The following is a 20,175-nucleotide window of genomic DNA, read 5'->3' on the forward strand; positions in this document are numbered from 1 at the left end:
GAAATGGGGGCAGGACAGTGGAGAATCAGTTCTATAGTTTTGAACAGCAGTGAACTTGTTTGTGTCATTAACTGGTCAATATCACAGTTTACGATGGATAACATGTAAAATGTGTCTGTGTGTTTAGTTCATTAGGTACCTCAGCTCTCGGTTCTTCTGGCTCGGTTCATTCAACCTGAAACTCAGAAAATAACAAACCTTACTTTCAAAATGTTTGACCAGGTTTAGGGTTGATATCTCTGTAATTTGTCTATCCACATGAAACAAAAACTGGCACAAAGATCATCTCCTCTGTCTGTCCTGTGCCTACATGAACTAATATTGTGTTCCCACAGCCAGATCTTATTATCATTTTTCTTCCTTTTAAAAGTATGACATCATCAAATTTTAGAATGCGGTAAAACAATTCATAGGTAGGACATTTTTGTTTTGCCACCAGCTTCACAGATGTGCCATTGTAATTGTATAGGTTTAACTCATTCAACTGACCAGCACGTCTTTGGGGTTGAATAATGGCTGAAACTATTAAAAATCACTTACATTTATTTATACTGACAGAAGACGTTGATGTTTGTGCCATTTTTTGTTTCATGTGGCTAGACCCAGTAATTACAGGGAGATTAAGAGTCAAACTACAGTTAAATCAGGCCAGACTCATTCCCTGTGGGGGTGATGCTAACTGAAGGCACTGCTCTGTCTGGAACTGTTACTCACGTAAGACTTTAATCTGAGTTTTATTTTAACACAGTTTGATCATAAAGAACTGACTTAGCTGAACTACATCAGGTGAGGTGATTTGTTCTGTTAAACAAGTCCTTCTCAAATAAAATTAGAGTCACAAGATAGCTAGCATTAGCTAACAGTTTTTCAGTTAGTCATTCTCACCTTTCTGTGTAAAATTAAACTCCTAAACAGGACCATGAATGCTCATAACCATCACAGACTGCTGAAAATGTGCTGTTTAAATCCATTTTGTCTTTTTTTCTTGAGTTTGACTCAAATCCTGCAGTGCCAGACGTGTCCCCTGCTTAAGACAGGACATGTCCAGGCCCGTCTGAAGTTTGACAGAAGCATTTGGATGATCCAGAAGAGGACTGGGAGAATGTCACATGGTCAGATCAAACCAAAATACAACTGTTTGGTAAAAACTCACATTGTCGTGTTTGGAGGAGAAAAAATGCAGAGTCTCATCCAAAGACCAGACCTACTGTGAATCATGGGGGTAGAAACATCATGATTTAGGAATGTTTTTCTGGAAAGGGACCAGGACGACTGATCCGTGTAAAGGAAAGAATGAATGGGGCCATGTATCGTGAGATTTTGAGTGAAAACCTCCTTCCATCAGTGAGGGCATTGAAGATGAAACGTGGCTGGGTCTTTCAGCGCAACAATGATCCCAAACACACCGCCCGGGCAATGAAGGAGTGGCTTCGAAATATGCATTTCAAGGTCCTGGAGGGGTCTAGCCCGTCTCCAGATTTCAACCCCACAGAAAATCTTTGGGGGGAGTTGAAAGTCTATGTTGTCCAACGACAGCCCCAAAACATCACTGCTCTAGAGGAGATCTGCAGGAGGAATGGACCAAACTACAGCAACAGTGTGAGAAACCTTTGTGGAGACTTGCAGAAAATGTTTGACCTTTGTCATTGCCACCAAAGGGCAGGGAGTATTGAGATGAACTTTTGTTATCGACAAAATACTTACTTCCCACAAAATACTTATTTCACACCATAATTTGCAAATAAATTATTTAAAACTCCAACGATGTGATTTCCTGGATTCTTTCCCCCCATTCTGTCTTTCATAGTTGAAGTGAACCTATGATGAAAATTACAGGCATCTCTCATCTATTATAAGTGGGAAAACTTGCACAATTGTTGGCTGACTAAATACTTTTTTTTTGCGCCAGTGTATTTAATGTTTGATTCTCTATTTACTCTGTATATGTTGCCATTGGGGAACATTATCAGAAAACATGGCATTAATTTTCACTGCTACGCTGATGACACTCAGCTGTACTTATCAATGAAACCAAATCAGACTGATCAAATAGATAAACTCAGTGCCTGTGTGAAGGACATCAAAACCTGGATGACCTTGAATTACCTGCTCTTAAATCCTGAAAAAACAGAGGTCATTGTCGTTGGTCCCAAAGGTCAAAGAGATTCTCTGTCGGACCAGATAATCTCACTCGACAATGTGAGTTTAGCTTCTAGCCCTACTGTAAAAAATCTTGGAGTCCTATTTGATCAAAATCTCTCATTCACAGCCCATATAAACCTAGCTTGTAAAACCGCATACTTTCACCTGCGAAATATAACTAAAATTAGAAATATTTTACCTAAAAACGATGCTGAAAAACTCATCCATGCATTTGTTACTTCCAGACTTGATTACTGTAAATCTCTGCTCGCCGCCTGCCCCAAAAGTACTATAAAGTACTATAAAGTACTATAAAGTACTATAAAGTACTATAAGGAGCCTCCAGTTGGTCCAAAATGCAGCGGCCAGAGTCCTAACAGGAACTAAAAGAAGAGACCACATCAGTCCTGTACTAAAATATCTGCACTGGCTTCCTGTCGAGCTTAGAATCAAATTCAAAGTCCTCCTCCTGACATACAAAGCCCTAAACGGTATGGCCCCATCCTATCTGCAAGATGCTATTGTCCCGTACCAGCCAAACAGAGCACTCCGCTCTCAGAATGCAGGACTATTAGTGGTTCCTAGAGTGTCCAAAAGTACAGTGGGAGGGAGAGCATTCAGTTACCAAGCTCCTGTGCTATGGAATCAACTCCCTGCTGATGTTAAACAGGCCCCCACAGTCTCTGTATTTAAGACCAGGCTTAAAACCTTCCTCTTCGGTATAGACCAGGTTACATAGTGAGGGAGTTAGGGACAAACCCGGGATAAGACAGGCTGCAGTAGGAGTAACTAGCTGGGGGAAGTATGGCAACCTGAGCACTATCCTCTGCTTTGTCCTATTTTCTCATCAGCAATGCTATTCACATGTTGTCCCCTGTCCCACTCCCCCTGTGGAGTGTAACTCTTTCAGATGCCCCGATGACAGCTGGACCCTCTCCTCCTCCCCATCTGGCCCTCCTCCACCTGCCTCCCTCTCCTCCTCGCCCGGCTCTCCTCCTCCTCGCCTGGTCTTCCTCCTCCTCGCCTGGCCGATTTTTCTTGTTTTGTCTGATTTTTCCTGTTGTTTTGTTTTTGTGTGTTGTTGTTTTTTGTGTGTTGTTTTGTTTTTGTGTGTTGTTGTGTTTTTGTGTGTTGTTTTGTTTTTGTGTGTTGTTGTGTTTTTGTGTGTTGTGTGTTTTTGTGTGTATATCTCGGTGGCTGAGTGGCTCATGTCTCACAGCAGAAGGTTTGGTTGATCCCCGGGTCGCCCAGGCCTTTCTGTGTGGAGTTTTTCATGTTTCTCCTCGTGTCTGGATGGGTTTCCTCCGGGTACTCCGGTTTCCCCCATCAACCAAAACAATGAAGGCCCTTCGGGACAACTGTTGTTGTGATTTTGGGCGTTACAAAAATAAAATGAATTGAAAATGAATTGAATTGGTTAAAACAGACTGATGTAGTGATGGAGGGTTGTACACTGAGTTCATGTGCCACACTCCCATCTATAAAGAGCAGTGCCACCCGCCCATGGAGCCGGGCCATGGACACTAAGCAGAAATTATTTATTGTTTATACCTTATCACATGTGTGGGTCAATCATAAAAAACTCGTATCTATCAGATGTATTACTTTTCATTTGCTCCTGTAATGGAAATTTAAATATTGTGTCATTATTTTACCTTTTAGAAATCACATGGTCTCATAACTAAAACTAATTTGGTTTGGTCGTCAAAGACAGTGTTAGAAAAACCTTTCATGTCAACCCTTTTGTTCCCTCTTGGTGGCTAGGCTTGTTAAGATGTGTTGTAATGCAAGTGAAAGTAGATGCAACCAGACCATACAGTCGGCCTTCAATCCCTCCCTATTGACCCCCTGAGGGGACCCAGCTCATGAATATGTCCAGGAGCCAGTCTGATCACACCTCAGCAGAAGTACCACACTCTCTCCCCTGAAGTGTTCCACATCTAGTATTGTTTCTACTCCACATGCTACTTCACACCTTGTATTGTCTCTACTCCAAATGTTACCTCCTGAGGAGAACCGGATCCTGAATGTCTCCAGGAGTCGGTCTGACCACCCCTCAATGGAAGTGTCACATGCTTACTTTGAAATGTATGTCCTCTGGTCATCTCAACCTATATAAACTGGGTGCTTTCCAGCATTCGGGGTCTGACATAAGGGGGAGATGCTGTCGGACCTATTTCTTGCAAGAAATAAACGCTTGTCTATGCTTCAACATTCACCAGAGCCTGCAAAAGGAGTCTTATTTCCACGACAATTTAATGGTGTCAGAAGTGTCTTTCCTCAATCGGTCGTCTGGGACAAAGTGGTACAGGGACTGGCCATCCTAGGATGATTTTTTACCTTTTTTTCCTATCCTCTAACCTCACATTTCGAGACGGGAGGACTGCACCCAATGTCCCAGATCATCGTTGCTGGAACAACGAACTCAAATTGTAATTGGACAAAGGCCTGGTGAGTTTGAAACATTGACATAATTATCTTTTGGGGTAAAAAAAAAAATAATAAAAAGTAAAAAATTGAAAAAATTGAAAAAATTGAAAAAACTGAAAAAATTGAAAAATTTTAAAATTGTGAATATCTAGCATTTGGGCTTGCATGGCTTTTTGCTTCTCATAATAGAGTAAAAAAGACAAAAAATAAAGAAAGGAACTTTGTGGGTTTGAGTCCCATATAAGCCGGCGACTAGCAATACTACTGTCTAGCATAAAAACAAAAAAAAAACAAAAAATAAATAAATAAGGGGGCTAGCAGTATCCAGGTGAAAGTCCTGAGACAAGAAAACAGGAGCTGAACGAATTAAGGCAGCCACAGACGTCCTGTGAAATACATCTATAAAATGGGAAGCACAAAGTCAAAGGAGAGTGCACCTCCAGAAAGTCCAATTATAGATATCATGAAAGCAAAATATGGGGATAAAAGTGTTAAATATTTGCATGTATGGGCTGCAGAATATGGTTTTCCCATAGGGGGTACTTTGAAGTTAAAGAATCTGCAAGCATTTGAAAGCAAATTACGTGACACCGAGTCTGAAATGAGGAAAAAGAGGAAAATGTCTGTGAAAAAATTTGAAAAAATTGAAAGTTACCGAGAATGTTTAGAAATGTGGAAAACTGAAGCTGAGAATAGAAACAGAAAAACTTTGCAAAATCAACTACCTTTCTCAAAAGACAACAATCAAATGTGTGATGTGACTGCACCCCACTCGCAAAAGATTTCTTTGTCTCCACAGTTGACAGCACTGAAGCTGGATCCTGATCTGGACGGTACCCATCCGACTTGTCACACCGATCCTCCACCGTACACAACACCACAGCCAAATGGACAATTACAACCCCAGCCGAACAGAAGTGACCTTCCTCAGCAAAATGAAGTGCACTCACAACGGACAATCTCACCAAATGCACCCCTTGCTGTTGCACTGCAGGAGTCACCTTCCATTGCTCACAGATTACGCCAACGACAGGAAGAGACAACATTTAACATGCCCATGCTTGAGGTCTCAGGACCAGAAGGCCCAACGCTAGTTTTTCGCCCTTGGATCACATCAGAAATTGCAGCTGCTTCACAACATTTGCCAAACCCCACCCACTCTGGTGAAAATTTTGCTAAAGAACTTCTTACATTTTGTCAAGATTTTAAACCCACTATGAGTGAACTCAAAAGAGTATTACTCATGAGGATGAAACCAACTGACTGGCACAAAATTGCAAATCAACTCCAAAATACTGAACTGCGGTGCAATCATGTGGAATGGGAACATGACTCTAATGCTTTATACAGAGACTCTTTAAACAACATCTGCAGTGCCATCACAAAAGCCTTCCCTGTTACTATTGACACTGACAAAATTAATGCCTGCAAACAAAAAGAAGATGAAGAACCCGAGGATTTTCTCACACGATTAACTGAACTGTACAACACTCATAGTGGATTTACAAGACCTGTTACATTAGGGGACACTCGTGATGTGTGGGAAACATACTTGTGTACCTATTTTTTAAATGGACTAAAGCCAGAAATTGCTTCAGCTCTCAAGCAGTCATGTATTGGGTGGAATGCTGCCCGTCTAACTGAGCTAAAAAGACATGCCACACATGCACAAGAACAAATACTCAACAAGAAAAAAACAAAACAAGACAAAATGCAAAAAGAACTTCATATGGCTGCAATAACCATGTACAAGGCAAACACAAGACAGGACTATGGAAGCCGCCATCACAACACACATTTTCGTCATGGGGGACACACAAGGCGTGAACCCAAGAGAAGATCAGCTCTTCCTCATGATGTATGCTATCGTTGTGGGCAAAGGGGACATTGGGCACGCGACTGTCCACTTTCTTCAGAAGCTTCTTCAAATACGAGACTATTGGCTATAACTAACACATCAGATTGACTAGAGTCGGATGGGACCGGAAGGAGACGGACTCCAGCTGATGAGCCTGATCAACCTACAACTTCAGAGAAAGGTAGTGCACCACATACTCCCACAGTACAAAATAGTACCCCTACAACATATGGTCAAATGTATGTTCAATATACATCTCCAAACTTAAAAAAAATCCCACAATACTGTTTAACAATCACAGATCAAATTGTATCGTTTTTAGTAGATTCAGGAGCAACACATTCTGTCCTAAAAGCCATACAATTTAATCCTAAACTTCCATTAAGTGGAAAACATGTGTATTCAATTGGGTCATCAGGTCAAACAATCAAAGAAAACATCACCATTCCGCTACAATGTGAGGATGGGCCAAATTCAAAATTCACACACTCATTCTTACTCTCACAACTATGTCCCATCAACCTCATGGGAAGAGACCTCATGTGTAAATTAAATCTGTGCTTAATCTCTACACATGAAGGCATTAAAGTATGCAAAATGTCTGATTTGGCTTCTAAATTCTCCAACTCTTTTGTACAATGTGCCACTGAAAACCTCAACTATACATACTATTGGCAAATGCAAAATTTACAGTTTTTTTCCACACCTTTTAAAGATATTCAAAACAAAATTTGCCCAGTGGCAACAGAATTTCAAACACCGGAGAACCTGCAATGTATCTCCCATGTATCAGCCAGACCTGATGAGCCATATGAGAAAGGTTGGTGGAGAGAAACGACTGACACACTTTCACTTGATCATGTCTACTGGAACCAAAACAAATGTGCTGTGTCTGTATCTCTCACACCAACCCAACTCACTTTCTTTTCTATTACTAGCTCTGTGCCACATATTCCTATGTCTAAACGCACCTCTGATAATTGGTATGATTTGGGCCCTTTTGTTAAAAGGTGTCAACAAGCAACTGATTGGACACAAACGTCTGATCTGTTAATTTTTTTTTCTCCATCATTGCAATGTTTTTGTAAAAAAGTACAAGCTATTGTGCATGCATTGAGAACAGTCCAGCTGGCACCTGAAAGCGCTTATGAATCAAGCTGTTTCCTAACGGAAGAACAAGCTGCAGTTGTTCCAGCCCTACAAGAAGTTCCTAAAACTCTGTGGGCTGTCAGCAAATATGATGTTGGCCTCATGAAAAATTGTGAACCTGTTGTGATCACACCAAAATCTGACTTCAGACCATGTAAGCCACAATATCCCCTCAAGCATGAAGCAATTGAGGGAATAACACCTGTTTTTGAATCTCTAAAAGCATCAGGAGTAATTGTTCCGTGCGATGACTCCCCTGTGCGAACACCTCTATTCCCAATTAAAAAGATTAGAGAAAAAGAACAGCCTACCGAATGGCGTTTTATTCAAGACTTACAAGCAGTAAACGCTGCAGTTCAGCCTTGAGCTCCGAACGTTCCTAACCCGTACACTATTCTGTCCCAAGTTCCTCCTGATTCAAATTACTTTTCTGTTGTAGACCTGTCAAATGCCTTCTGTAGTGTACCAGTTCACCCTGACAGTCAATATTGGTTTGCATTCAACTTCAATGGCTGAGCTTACACATTTACTCATTTGTGTCAAGGGTATTGTGAAAGCCCGACCATTTACAATGATGCGCTCAGGAAAAGTCTTGAATCCCTAGTCCTCACGCCAGGGACAGTCCTACTTCAGTATGTAGATGACATAATGATTTGCACTCCAACTAAACAACAATGTGAAAGGGACACAATCAAACTCCTGCAACACCTTCCTGAAGAGGGCCACAAAGCTAGTCCTTCAAAATTACAATTTGTTCAAGAAAAAGTCACATTCCTGGGTCACATCATTACATCAAAAGGTAAAAGTCTGTCTCCAAAACGCGTTGAAGCCATTCAAAATCTTCCAAAACCAATTACAAAAAAACAAATGATGTCTTTCCTGGGAATGTGCTCTTTCACATTCATTCATTCCAAATTATGCAATTTTAGAAGCCCCGCTCAGCTCCCTAATTCACGGTAAAAATTTGCAATTGCATGACAAACTCACATGGACACCTGATGCTGATCATTCATTTACCACATTGAAAATAGCTCTCCAAACCACTCCCACTCTTGGGTTACCAGACCCAAACCGAACATTCACACAAATGGTTGAACGTAATGCTTGCATGACATCTGTTTTGTTACAGGATCACGGGGGAAAAATGCAACCTGTTGCTTACTTTTCAGCCAAACTGGATCCTGCTGCTGCTGGCATGCCAAGATGCCTTAGAGCAGTAGCTGCTGCTGAAAAAGCCATAATGGCATCTAGGGACAGTGTTGGTTATTCTGATTTAACTCTTCCTTCTTCCCCACGCTGTATCAATGATTTTATTTGAACAGAAAACATCTCATCTCTCAACCGCTCGATGGCTACGTTAAACACTGTGCTTTTAGACATGCCTATCATCACAGTGAAACAATGTAATGTGTTTTATTTGTTACAGGAGATGTGGATGCTGCATAATTTCTTTTTCTTTTGTGTCTTTTTCATGTTCATATGACATAATCACACACTAACAACACTAACAACTAACCAATAACAGTTTTGGGCTTCACAAAATGTTCCTTTCAGAACAGCAATTTAAGTGTTCTCTTGCAGCAGAAGATAACTATGCCAAAACTGACACATGTATATATACATATATATAAATGTGTCAAAAGGAGGGATGTTAGATGTAATAGCGGCGGTGGAACATTGGTTCACTAAAGGTTTCTCAACGTATGCGCAGAAATACTGCCAAACGTGCATTATCTGTGCTGCGCATAATGTAGGTAAGACAATTTCAATGACACAGGCTGCTCATCCTCCACCAGAACATCCATTTGAACATCTAATGATGGACTGAGTGAGGATTGACACCGGCACAAGGTAAGAAATATTGTTTAGTAATGGTAGACATGTGGTCAAAGTGGGTTGAAGCATTCCCAGCTAAACATCCAAGCAGTCAAGCAGTAGCAAAAGCTTTATTAACTGAAGTTGTTCCACAATGGGGAACACCAACCAAAATCATCAGTGATAATGGAAAACATTTTGTTAACACAGCAATTACACAAATAAGCAACTTCCTTGGCATTGATTTAAGAACACATTGTGCTTATCATCCAGCCAGTGGAGGGGCTATCGAAAGAGAAAATGGCACTCTGAAAAGTAAATTAGCCAAATGTTGTGAAGAAACAGGACTATCATGGATACAAGCCTTACCTATTGTTTTAACTCACATGAGAAGGCAAAAGAGGTCTAGAGTAAATATGAGCCCTTTTGAAATCCTATTTGGCAGACCACCATCTCTAGGACTGGGTCCTAGTGTTAGACCGCTCCCCTCCACTGGATTATGCGAAGATGATATGTTACAATATTGCAAAAACTTATCTCCCACTCTCTCATTTCTCAGATGAAAACAGCCCTTCCAACTCCCGCATCCAAACACCTCCACAACTTCCAACCTGGTGACTGGGTGATGGTAAAGGACCTGTGGAAGAAGCATTGGTGTTCCCGACGCTGGCAAGGTCCTTTCCAGGTTCTCCTGACAACACACACGGCCGTCAAGATTGCTGAAAGAGCAACGTGGATACACAGCAGCCACTGCAGGAAGGTCCCACATCCCAGAGACGACCCAACATCTACAGAGAACCTCCAAGCACCAGCCGCAGAACCAGCTCCCCAAGGCACAGCCATCTAACGACTACATCTACTGCAAATGCAGATCTATCTACCCATCTTCACGTCTCAACCGGCACACAGCTGTACAACACAGTATGGATCATATTGGTCATTTTACCTTTGCCCTTGGATACACGAACACTGTCAAACCTACAAACACCCGCCAGCCGTGAGAGTGCAACAGAGATGGATGAGAGTTTTCTGGGAAACTATCATGCCAAACAAGCTCTTACTAAATGCAATCACAACACTGCATGCGCTCTGGCACTATTGGACAAACAGGACTTACAGATTGATGGGAACTGTTGGATTTGTCATGCACTGTCAAACAGATGGCAAGCAGAACCATTGACAGCAAAGTCAGTGCTACAAACTCAAACAATACAGCAGTCCCAGTCATCTTGCCCTATTCCCCATGGAATGATGCTGCTGCTTCCACATCCCAGATGAATTCAACAATATCACAGACATTATTAAACACATGCAAGACTCCATTCAGCCCCCCAGACTGACAGACAACTCATGGCTCTCGTGGCTTCAGTCCTGGAGCCAAGACTGGCTGTCTTGGATCTTAACAACGATCATGCCCATTCTAATGATATTTTTCCTTGTATGCACTCTAACCCCATGTATACTGAAGTGCATGGTTAATGGCGTGGTCAAGAACATGACAACCTCTCCAACTTTCCTGCAAGAGGACACTGAACACAATGTTGCATGGGAAACGTCTTCCCAAGTCCCAGAGGAAACTGAAAATCAAAAAGCCTATCAAACGGACTCTGACTCAGATGATGAATTATTTGTATTGAACTAGTCACATGTGTGTCGTAGTACGGACTGAACTTGCAACACTGTGAAACAACAATGATGATGCATGTTAATCCATTCGGAAATGATGTGTTTGATAACAAGCTGTTTTATCCAAAAATTACTTTGATTGTATATACATTTTAGCTCACTTTTATCTTTTGCGTTAATATCTTTGCGTTATTTTAATCTTTGTGTTTATCATTCTTATAGGTCTTGGTATTATTATTAATTTTTGTATTTTTGTTGATTATGTTCCCAATACAGTAATGTTGAAGTAAACATGTGACATGATTAATGAATAATCAAAAGGAGGGATGTGTAATGGAAATTTAAATATTGTGTCATTATTTTACCTTTTAGAAATCACATGGTCTCATAACTAAAACTAATTTGGTTTGGTCGTCAAAGACAGTGTTAGAAAAACCTTTCATGTCAACCCTTTTGTTCCCTCTTGGTGGCTAGGCTTGTTAAGATGTGTTGTAATGCAAGTGAAAGTAGATGCAACCAGACCATACAGTCGGCCTTCAATCCCTCCCTATTGACCCCCTGAGGGGACCCAGCTCATGAATATGTCCAGGAGCCAGTCTGATCACACCTCAGCAGAAGTACCACACTCTCTCCCCTGAAGTGTTCCACATCTAGTATTGTTTCTACTCCACATGCTACTTCACACCTTGTATTGTCTCTACTCCAAATGTTACCTCCTGAGGAGAACCGGATCCTGAATGTCTCCAGGAGTCGGTCTGACCACCCCTCAATGGAAGTGTCACATGCTTACTTTGAAATGTATGTCCTCTGGTCATCTCAACCTATATAAACTGGGTGCTTTCCAGCATTCGGGGTCTGACATAAGGGGGAGATGCTGTCGGACCTATTTCTTGCAAGAAATAAACGCTTGTCTATGCTTCAACATTCACCAGAGCCTGCAAAAGGAGTCTTATTTCCACGACACTCCTCATTAAGTTTTTCAGTCCGTGTTGCTCCTCACCTGAAAATGGACCTCCTGCCGTCCGCGCTCATTTAACACATTTAAATGTAAAACTACACACTTCATCACTTCATCCTTTAAACACTAACCTCAGCTGCTGCTTCTCCAGGTTCAGTTGATTCAGTCTAGAATAATTCAGAGATCACAAAGTGAGACTGGGGTTAGTGCACTTTAAGACACTCTGTGGTGTCTGTACCTTTCAGTGAGATCTTTCTCCTTCAGCTCAGCAAATCTGACGATAAAATAAACAGTTTTAAATGGTTCAGTGTAAAATAAAATGTATCTGAATCTTTACCAGTCGTTACCTGAGTCGTTCCTCTTGGTCTTTTTCCAGGACATGAATCCTGAAATTCAAACATCACATAAGTTCAGATGGAGTGACAGTGATGTGTCTGAGACATTACAGTCAGTCTGGTGCTGATGGAGACGACTGAAGTGAGTGTAATCTGTACTTCTCTCTGTGCTCCGCCTCTTTGTGCTCCAGGACAGATCTGTGGGGGATGAAAGAAGATCTTTAAAACTCCACCTCACTCAGTGACTGGGACAGTTGTATGTACAGTAAGTCTTACCTGTGGGTTTCCTCCATGTGGTCCATCCTAAAAGTAAAGTGTGATCATTTGGGGTCAGAGGGGTGTTTGTTTAAGAGACTCTGTTACATACCTCTGAAGAATCTCTCTGAGCTCTTTGTGCTTTTGTTCTAGTTTGAGGCTGGAACAAATAAAGAAATGTAATGTGAAGTGAAATGAAAGAAATGTAAGTGCACGCAGAAATGGGGGCAGGACAGTGGAGAATCAGTTCTATAGTTTTGAACAGCAGTGAACCTGTTTGTGTCATTAACTGGTCAATATCACAGTTTACGATGGATAACATGTAAAATGTGTCTGTGTGTTTAGTTCATTAGGTACCTCAGCTCTCGGTTCTTCTGGCTCGGTTCATTCAACCTGAAACTCAGAAAATAACAAACCTTACTTTCAAAATGTTTGACCAGGTTTAGGGTTGATATCTCTGTAATTTGTCTATCCACATGAAACAAAAACTGGCACAAAGATCATCTCCTCTGTCTGTCCTGTGCCTACATGAACTAATATTGTGTTCCCACAGCCAGATCTTATTATCATTTTTCTTCCTTTTAAAAGTATGACATCATCAAATTTTAGAATGCGGTAAAACAATTCATAGGTAGGACATTTTTGTTTTGCCACCAGCTTCACAGATGTGCCATTGTAATTGTATAGGTTTAACTCATTCAACTGACCAGCACGTCTTTGGGGTTGAATAATGGCTGAAACTATTAAAAATCACTTACATTTATTTATACTGACAGAAGACGTTGATGTTTGTGCCATTTTTTGTTTCATGTGGCTAGACCCAGTAATTACAGGGAGATTAAGAGTCAAACTACAGTTAAATCAGGCCAGACTCATTCCCTGTGGGGGTGATGCTAACTGAAGGCACTGCTCTGTCTGGAACTGTTACTCACGTAAGACTTTAATCTGAGTTTTATTTTAACACAGTTTGATCATAAAGAACTGACTTAGCTGAACTACATCAGGTGAGGTGATTTGTTCTGTTAAACAAGTCCTTCTCAAATAAAATTAGAGTCACAAGATAGCTAGCATTAGCTAACAGTTTTTCAGTTAGTCATTCTCACCTTTCTGTGTAAAATTAAACTCCTAAACAGGACCATGAATGCTCATAACCATCACAGACTGCTGAAAATGTGCTGTTTAAATCCATTTTGTCTTTTTTTCTTGAGTTTGACTCAAATCCTGCAGTGCCAGACGTGTCCCCTGCTTAAGACAGGACATGTCCAGGCCCGTCTGAAGTTTGACAGAAGCATTTGGATGATCCAGAAGAGGACTGGGAGAATGTCACATGGTCAGATCAAACCAAAATACAACTGTTTGGTAAAAACTCACATTGTCGTGTTTGGAGGAGAAAAAATGCAGAGTCTCATCCAAAGACCAGACCTACTGTGAATCATGGGGGTAGAAACATCATGATTTAGGAATGTTTTTCTGGAAAGGGACCAGGACGACTGATCCGTGTAAAGGAAAGAATGAATGGGGCCATGTATCGTGAGATTTTGAGTGAAAACCTCCTTCCATCAGTGAGGGCATTGAAGATGAAACGTGGCTGGGTCTTTCAGCGCAACAATGATCCCAAACACACCGCCCGGGCAATGAAGGAGTGGCTTCGAAATATGCATTTCAAGGTCCTGGAGGGGTCTAGCCCGTCTCCAGATTTCAACCCCACAGAAAATCTTTGGGGGGAGTTGAAAGTCTATGTTGTCCAACGACAGCCCCAAAACATCACTGCTCTAGAGGAGATCTGCAGGAGGAATGGACCAAACTACAGCAACAGTGTGAGAAACCTTTGTGGAGACTTGCAGAAAATGTTTGACCTTTGTCATTGCCACCAAAGGGCAGGGAGTATTGAGATGAACTTTTGTTATCGACAAAATACTTACTTCCCACAAAATACTTATTTCACACCATAATTTGCAAATAAATTATTTAAAACTCCAACGATGTGATTTCCTGGATTCTTTCCCCCCATTCTGTCTTTCATAGTTGAAGTGAACCTATGATGAAAATTACAGGCATCTCTCATCTATTATAAGTGGGAAAACTTGCACAATTGTTGGCTGACTAAATACTTTTTTTTTGCGCCAGTGTATTTAATGTTTGATTCTCTATTTACTCTGTATATGTTGCCATTGGGGAACATTATCAGAAAACATGGCATTAATTTTCACTGCTACGCTGATGACACTCAGCTGTACTTATCAATGAAACCAAATCAGACTGATCAAATAGATAAACTCAGTGCCTGTGTGAAGGACATCAAAACCTGGATGACCTTGAATTACCTGCTCTTAAATCCTGAAAAAACAGAGGTCATTGTCGTTGGTCCCAAAGGTCAAAGAGATTCTCTGTCGGACCAGATAATCTCACTCGACAATGTGAGTATAGCTTCTAGCCCTACTGTAAAAAATCTTGGAGTCCTATTTGATCAAAATCTCTCATTCACAGCCCATATAAACCTAGCTTGTAAAACCGCATACTTTCACCTGCGAAATATAACTAAAATTAGAAATATTTTACCTAAAAACGATGCTGAAAAACTCATCCATGCATTTGTTACTTCAAGACTTGATTACTGTAAATCTCTGCTCGCCGCCTGCCCCAAAAGTACTATAAAGTACTATAAAGTACTATAAAGTACTATAAAGTACTATAAAGTACTATAAAGTACTATAAGGAGCCTCCAGTTGGTCCAAAATGCAGCGGCCAGAGTCCTAACAGGAACTAAAAGAAGAGACCACATCAGTCCTGTACTAAAATATCTGCACTGGCTTCCTGTCGAGCTTAGAATCAAATTCAAAGTCGTCCTCCTGACATACAAAGCCCTAAACGGTTTGGCCCCATCCTATCTGCAAGATGCTATTGTCCCGTACCAGCCAAACAGAGCACTCCGCTCTCAGAATGCAGGACTATTAGTGGTTCCTAGAGTGTCCAAAAGTACAGTGGGAGGGAGAGCATTCAGTTACCAAGCTCCTGTGCTATGGAATCAACTCCCTGCTGATGTTAAACAGGCCCCCACAGTCTCTGTATTTAAGACCAGGCTTAAAACCTTCCTCTTCGGTATAGACCAGGTTACATAGTGAGGGAGTTAGGGACAAACCCGGGATAAGACAGGCTGCAGTAGGAGTAACTAGCTGGGGGAAGTATGGCAACCTGAGCACTATCCTCTGCTTTGTCCTATTTTCTCATCAGCAATGCTATTCACATGTTGTCCCCTGTCCCACTCCCCCTGTGGAGTGTAACTCTTTCAGATGCCCCGATGACAGCTGGACCCTCTCCTCCTCCCCATCTGGCCCTCCTCCACCTGCCTCCCTCTCCTCCTCGCCCGGCTCTCCTCCTCCTCGCCTGGTCTTCCTCCTCCTCGCCTGGTCTTCCTCCTCCTCGCCTGGCCGATTTTTCTTGTTTTGTCTGATTTTTCCTGTTGTTTTGTTTTTGTGTGTTGTTGTTTTTTGTGTGTTGTTTTGTTTTTGTGTGTTGTTGTGTTTTTGTGTGTTGTTGTGTTTTTGTGTGTTGTTTTGTTTTTGTGTGTTGTTTTGTTTTTGTGTGTTGTGTGTTTTTGTGTGTATATCTCGGTGGCTGAGTGGCTCATGTCTCACAGCAGAAGGTTTGGTTGATCCCCGGGTCGCCCAGGCCTTTCTGTGTGGAGTTTTTCATGTTTCTCCTCGTGTCTGGATGGGTTTCCTCCGGGTACTCCGGTTTCCCCCATCAACCAAAACAATGAAGGCCCTTCGGGACAACTGTTGTTGTGATTTTGGGCGTTACAAAAATAAAATGAATTGAAAATGAATTGAATTGGTTAAAACAGACTGATGTAGTGATGGGGGGCTGTACACTGAGTTCATGTGCCACACTCCCATCTATAAAGAGCAGTGCCACCCGCCCATGGAGCCGGGCCATGGACACTAAGCAGAAATTATTTATTGTTTATACCTTATCACATGTGTGGGTCAATCATAAAAAACTCGTATCTATCAGATGTATTACTTTTCATTTGCTCCTCATTAAGTTTTTCAGTCCGTGTTGCTCCTCACCTGAAAATGGACCTCCTGCCGTCCGCGCTCATTTAACACATTTAAATGTAAAACTACACACTTCATCACTTCATCCTTTAAACACTGACCTCAGCTGCTGCTTCTCCAGGTTCAGTTGATTCAGTCTAGAATAATTCAGAGATCACAAAGTGAGACTGGGGTTAGTGCACTTTAAGACACTCTGTGGTGTCTGTACCTTTCAGTGAGATCTTTCTCCTTCAGCTCAGCAAATCTGACGATAAAATAAACAGTTTTAAATGGTTCAGTGTAAAATAAAATGTATCTGAATCTTTACCAGTCGTTACCTCAGTCGTTCCTCTTGGTCTTTTTCCAGGACATGAATCCTGAAATTCAAACATCACATAAGTTCAGATGGAGTGACAGTGATGTGTCTGAGACATTACAGTCAGTCTGGTGCTGATGGAGACGACTGAAGTGAGTGTAATCTGTACTTCTCTCTGTGCTCCGCCTCTTTGTGCTCCAGGACAGATCTGTGGGGGATGAAAGAAGATCTTTAAAACTCCACCTCACTCAGTGACTGGGACAGTTGTATGTACAGTAAGTCTTACCTGTGGGTTTCCTCCATGTGGTCCATCCTAAAAGTAAAGTGTGATCATTTGGGGTCAGAGGGGTGTTTGTTTAAGAGACTCTGTTACATACCTCTGAAGAATCTCTCTGAGCTCTTTGTGCTTTTGTTCTAGTTTGAGGCTGGAACAAATAAAGAAATGTAATGTGAAGTGAAATGAAAGAAATGTAAGTGCACGCAGAAATGGGGGCAGGACAGTGGAGAATCAGTTCTATAGTTTTGAACAGCAGTGAACCTGTTTGTGTCATTAACTGGTCAATATCACAGTTTACGATGGATAACATGTAAAATGTGTCTGTGTGTTTAGTTCATTAGGTACCTCAGCTCTCGGTTCTTCTGGCTCGGTTCATTCAACCTGAAACTCAGAAAATAACAAACCTTACTTTCAAAATGTTTGACCAGGTTTAGGGTTGATATCTCTGTAATTTGTCTATCCACATGAAACAAAAACTGGCACAAAGATCATCTCCTCTGTCTGTCCTGTGCCTACATGAACTAATATTGTGTTCCCACAGCCAGATCTTATTATCATTTTTCTTCCTTTTAAAAGTATGACATCATCAAATTTTAGAATGCGGTAAAACAATTCATAGGTAGGACATTTTTGTTTTGCCACCAGCTTCACAGATGTGCCATTGTAATTTTATAGGTTTAACTCATTCAACTGACCAGCACGTCTTTGGGGTTGAATAATGGCTGAAACTATTAAAAATCACTTACATTTATTTATACTGACAGAAGACGTTGATGTTTGTGCCATTTTTTGTTTCATGTGGCTAGACCCAGTAATTACAGGGAGATTAAGAGTCAAACTACAGTTAAATCAGGCCAGACTCATTCCCTGTGGGGGTGATGCTAACTGAAGGCACTGCTCTGTCTGGAACTGTTACTCACGTAAGATCTGAGTTTTATTTTAACACAGTTTGATCATAAAGAACTGACTTAGCTGAACTACATCAGGTGAGGTGATTTGTTCTGTTAAACAAGTCCTTCTCAAATAAAATTAGAGTCACAAGATAGCTAGCATTAGCTAACAGTTTTTCAGTTAGTCATTCTCACCTTTCTGTGTAAAATTAAACTCCTAAACAGGACCATGAATGCTCATAACCATCACAGACTGCTGAAAATGTGCTGTTTAAATCCATTTTGTCTTTTTTTCTTGAGTTTGACTCAAATCCTGCAGTGCCAGACGTGTCCCCTGCTTAAGACAGGACATGTCCAGGCCCGTCTGAAGTTTGACAGAAGCATTTGGATGATCCAGAAGAGGACTGGGAGAATGTCACATGGTCAGATCAAACCAAAATACAACTGTTTGGTAAAAACTCACATTGTCGTGTTTGGAGGAGAAAAAATGCAGAGTCTCATCCAAAGACCAGACCTACTGTGAATCATGGGGGTAGAAACATCATGATTTAGGAATGTTTTTCTGGAAAGGGACCAGGACGACTGATCCGTGTAAAGGAAAGAATGAATGGGGCCATGTATCGTGAGATTTTGAGTGAAAACCTCCTTCCATCAGTGAGGGCATTGAAGATGAAACGTGGCTGGGTCTTTCAGCGCAACAATGATCCCAAACACACCGCCCGGGCAATGAAGGAGTGGCTTCGAAATATGCATTTCAAGGTCCTGGAGGGGTCTAGCCCGTCTCCAGATTTCAACCCCACAGAAAATCTTTGGGGGGAGTTGAAAGTCTATGTTGTCCAACGACAGCCCCAAAACATCACTGCTCTAGAGGAGATCTGCAGGAGGAATGGACCAAACTACAGCAACAGTGTGAGAAACCTTTGTGGAGACTTGCAGAAAATGTTTGACCTTTGTCATTGCCACCAAAGGGCAGGGAGTATTGAGATGAACTTTTGTTATCGACAAAATACTTACTTCCCACAAAATACTTATTTCACACCATAATTTGCAAATAAATTATTTAAAACTCCAACGATGTGATTTCCTGGATTCTTTCCCCCCATTCTGTCTTTCATAGTTGAAGTGAACCTATGATGAAAATTACAGGCATCTCTCATCTATTATAAGTGGGAAAACTTGCACAATTGTTGGCTGACTAAATACTTTTTTTTTGCGCCAGTGTATTTAATGTTTGATTCTCTATTTACTCTGTATATGTTGCCATTGGGGAACATTATCAGAAAACATGGCATTAATTTTCACTGCTACGCTGATGACACTCAGCTGTACTTATCAATGAAACCAAATCAGACTGATCAAATAGATAAACTCAGTGCCTGTGTGAAGGACATCAAAACCTGGATGACCTTGAATTACCTGCTCTTAAATCCTGAAAAAACAGAGGTCATTGTCGTTGGTCCCAAAGGTCAAAGAGATTCTCTGTCGGACCAGATAATCTCACTCGACAATGTGAGTATAGCTTCTAGCCCTACTGTAAAAAATCTTGGAGTCCTATTTGATCAAAATCTCTCATTCACAGCCCATATAAACCTAGCTTGTAAAACCGCATACTTTCACCTGCGAAATATAACTAAAATTAGAAATATTTTACCTAAAAACGATGCTGAAAAACTCATCCATGCATTTGTTACTTCAAGACTTGATTACTGTAAATCTCTGCTCGCCGCCTGCCCCAAAAGTACTATAAAGTACTATAAAGTACTATAAAGTACTATAAAGTACTATAAAGTACTATAAAGTACTATAAGGAGCCTCCAGTTGGTCCAAAATGCAGCGGCCAGAGTCCTAACAGGAACTAAAAGAAGAGACCACATCAGTCCTGTACTAAAATATCTGCACTGGCTTCCTGTCGAGCTTAGAATCAAATTCAAAGTCGTCCTCCTGACATACAAAGCCCTAAACGGTTTGGCCCCATCCTATCTGCAAGATGCTATTGTCCCGTACCAGCCAAACAGAGCACTCCGCTCTCAGAATGCAGGACTATTAGTGGTTCCTAGAGTGTCCAAAAGTACAGTGGGAGGGAGAGC

The 20,175-nt window shown here is 41.3% G+C and overlaps 1 protein-coding gene across 1 annotated transcript in view; it reads right to left on the minus strand.

Annotated features, from left to right (window-relative positions):
- The window catches only part of LOC117389408 (trichohyalin-like), a 52,070-nt gene that overhangs the window by 5,245 nt on the left and 26,650 nt on the right, over window positions 1–20,175 (minus strand). The window contains exons 24-38 of the mRNA XM_033987081.2: window positions 17,544–17,579; window positions 17,299–17,346; window positions 17,208–17,234; window positions 17,091–17,129; window positions 16,944–16,982; window positions 16,835–16,870; window positions 16,728–16,763; window positions 12,926–12,961; window positions 12,681–12,728; window positions 12,590–12,616; window positions 12,473–12,511; window positions 12,326–12,364; window positions 12,217–12,252; window positions 12,110–12,145; window positions 140–175 (exon numbers count right to left, since the gene is read on the minus strand). Coding sequence (XP_033842972.1) covers window positions 140–175; window positions 12,110–12,145; window positions 12,217–12,252; window positions 12,326–12,364; window positions 12,473–12,511; window positions 12,590–12,616; window positions 12,681–12,728; window positions 12,926–12,961; window positions 16,728–16,763; window positions 16,835–16,870; window positions 16,944–16,982; window positions 17,091–17,129; window positions 17,208–17,234; window positions 17,299–17,346; window positions 17,544–17,579 — 558 coding nt within the window. The remainder of the gene's footprint in view (window positions 1–139; window positions 176–12,109; window positions 12,146–12,216; window positions 12,253–12,325; window positions 12,365–12,472; window positions 12,512–12,589; window positions 12,617–12,680; window positions 12,729–12,925; window positions 12,962–16,727; window positions 16,764–16,834; window positions 16,871–16,943; window positions 16,983–17,090; window positions 17,130–17,207; window positions 17,235–17,298; window positions 17,347–17,543; window positions 17,580–20,175) is intronic.

Source organism: Periophthalmus magnuspinnatus, chromosome 21 (genome assembly GCF_009829125.3).
Source record: "Periophthalmus magnuspinnatus isolate fPerMag1 chromosome 21, fPerMag1.2.pri, whole genome shotgun sequence".
Classification (NCBI taxonomy): Eukaryota; Metazoa; Chordata; class Actinopteri; order Gobiiformes; family Gobiidae; genus Periophthalmus; species Periophthalmus magnuspinnatus.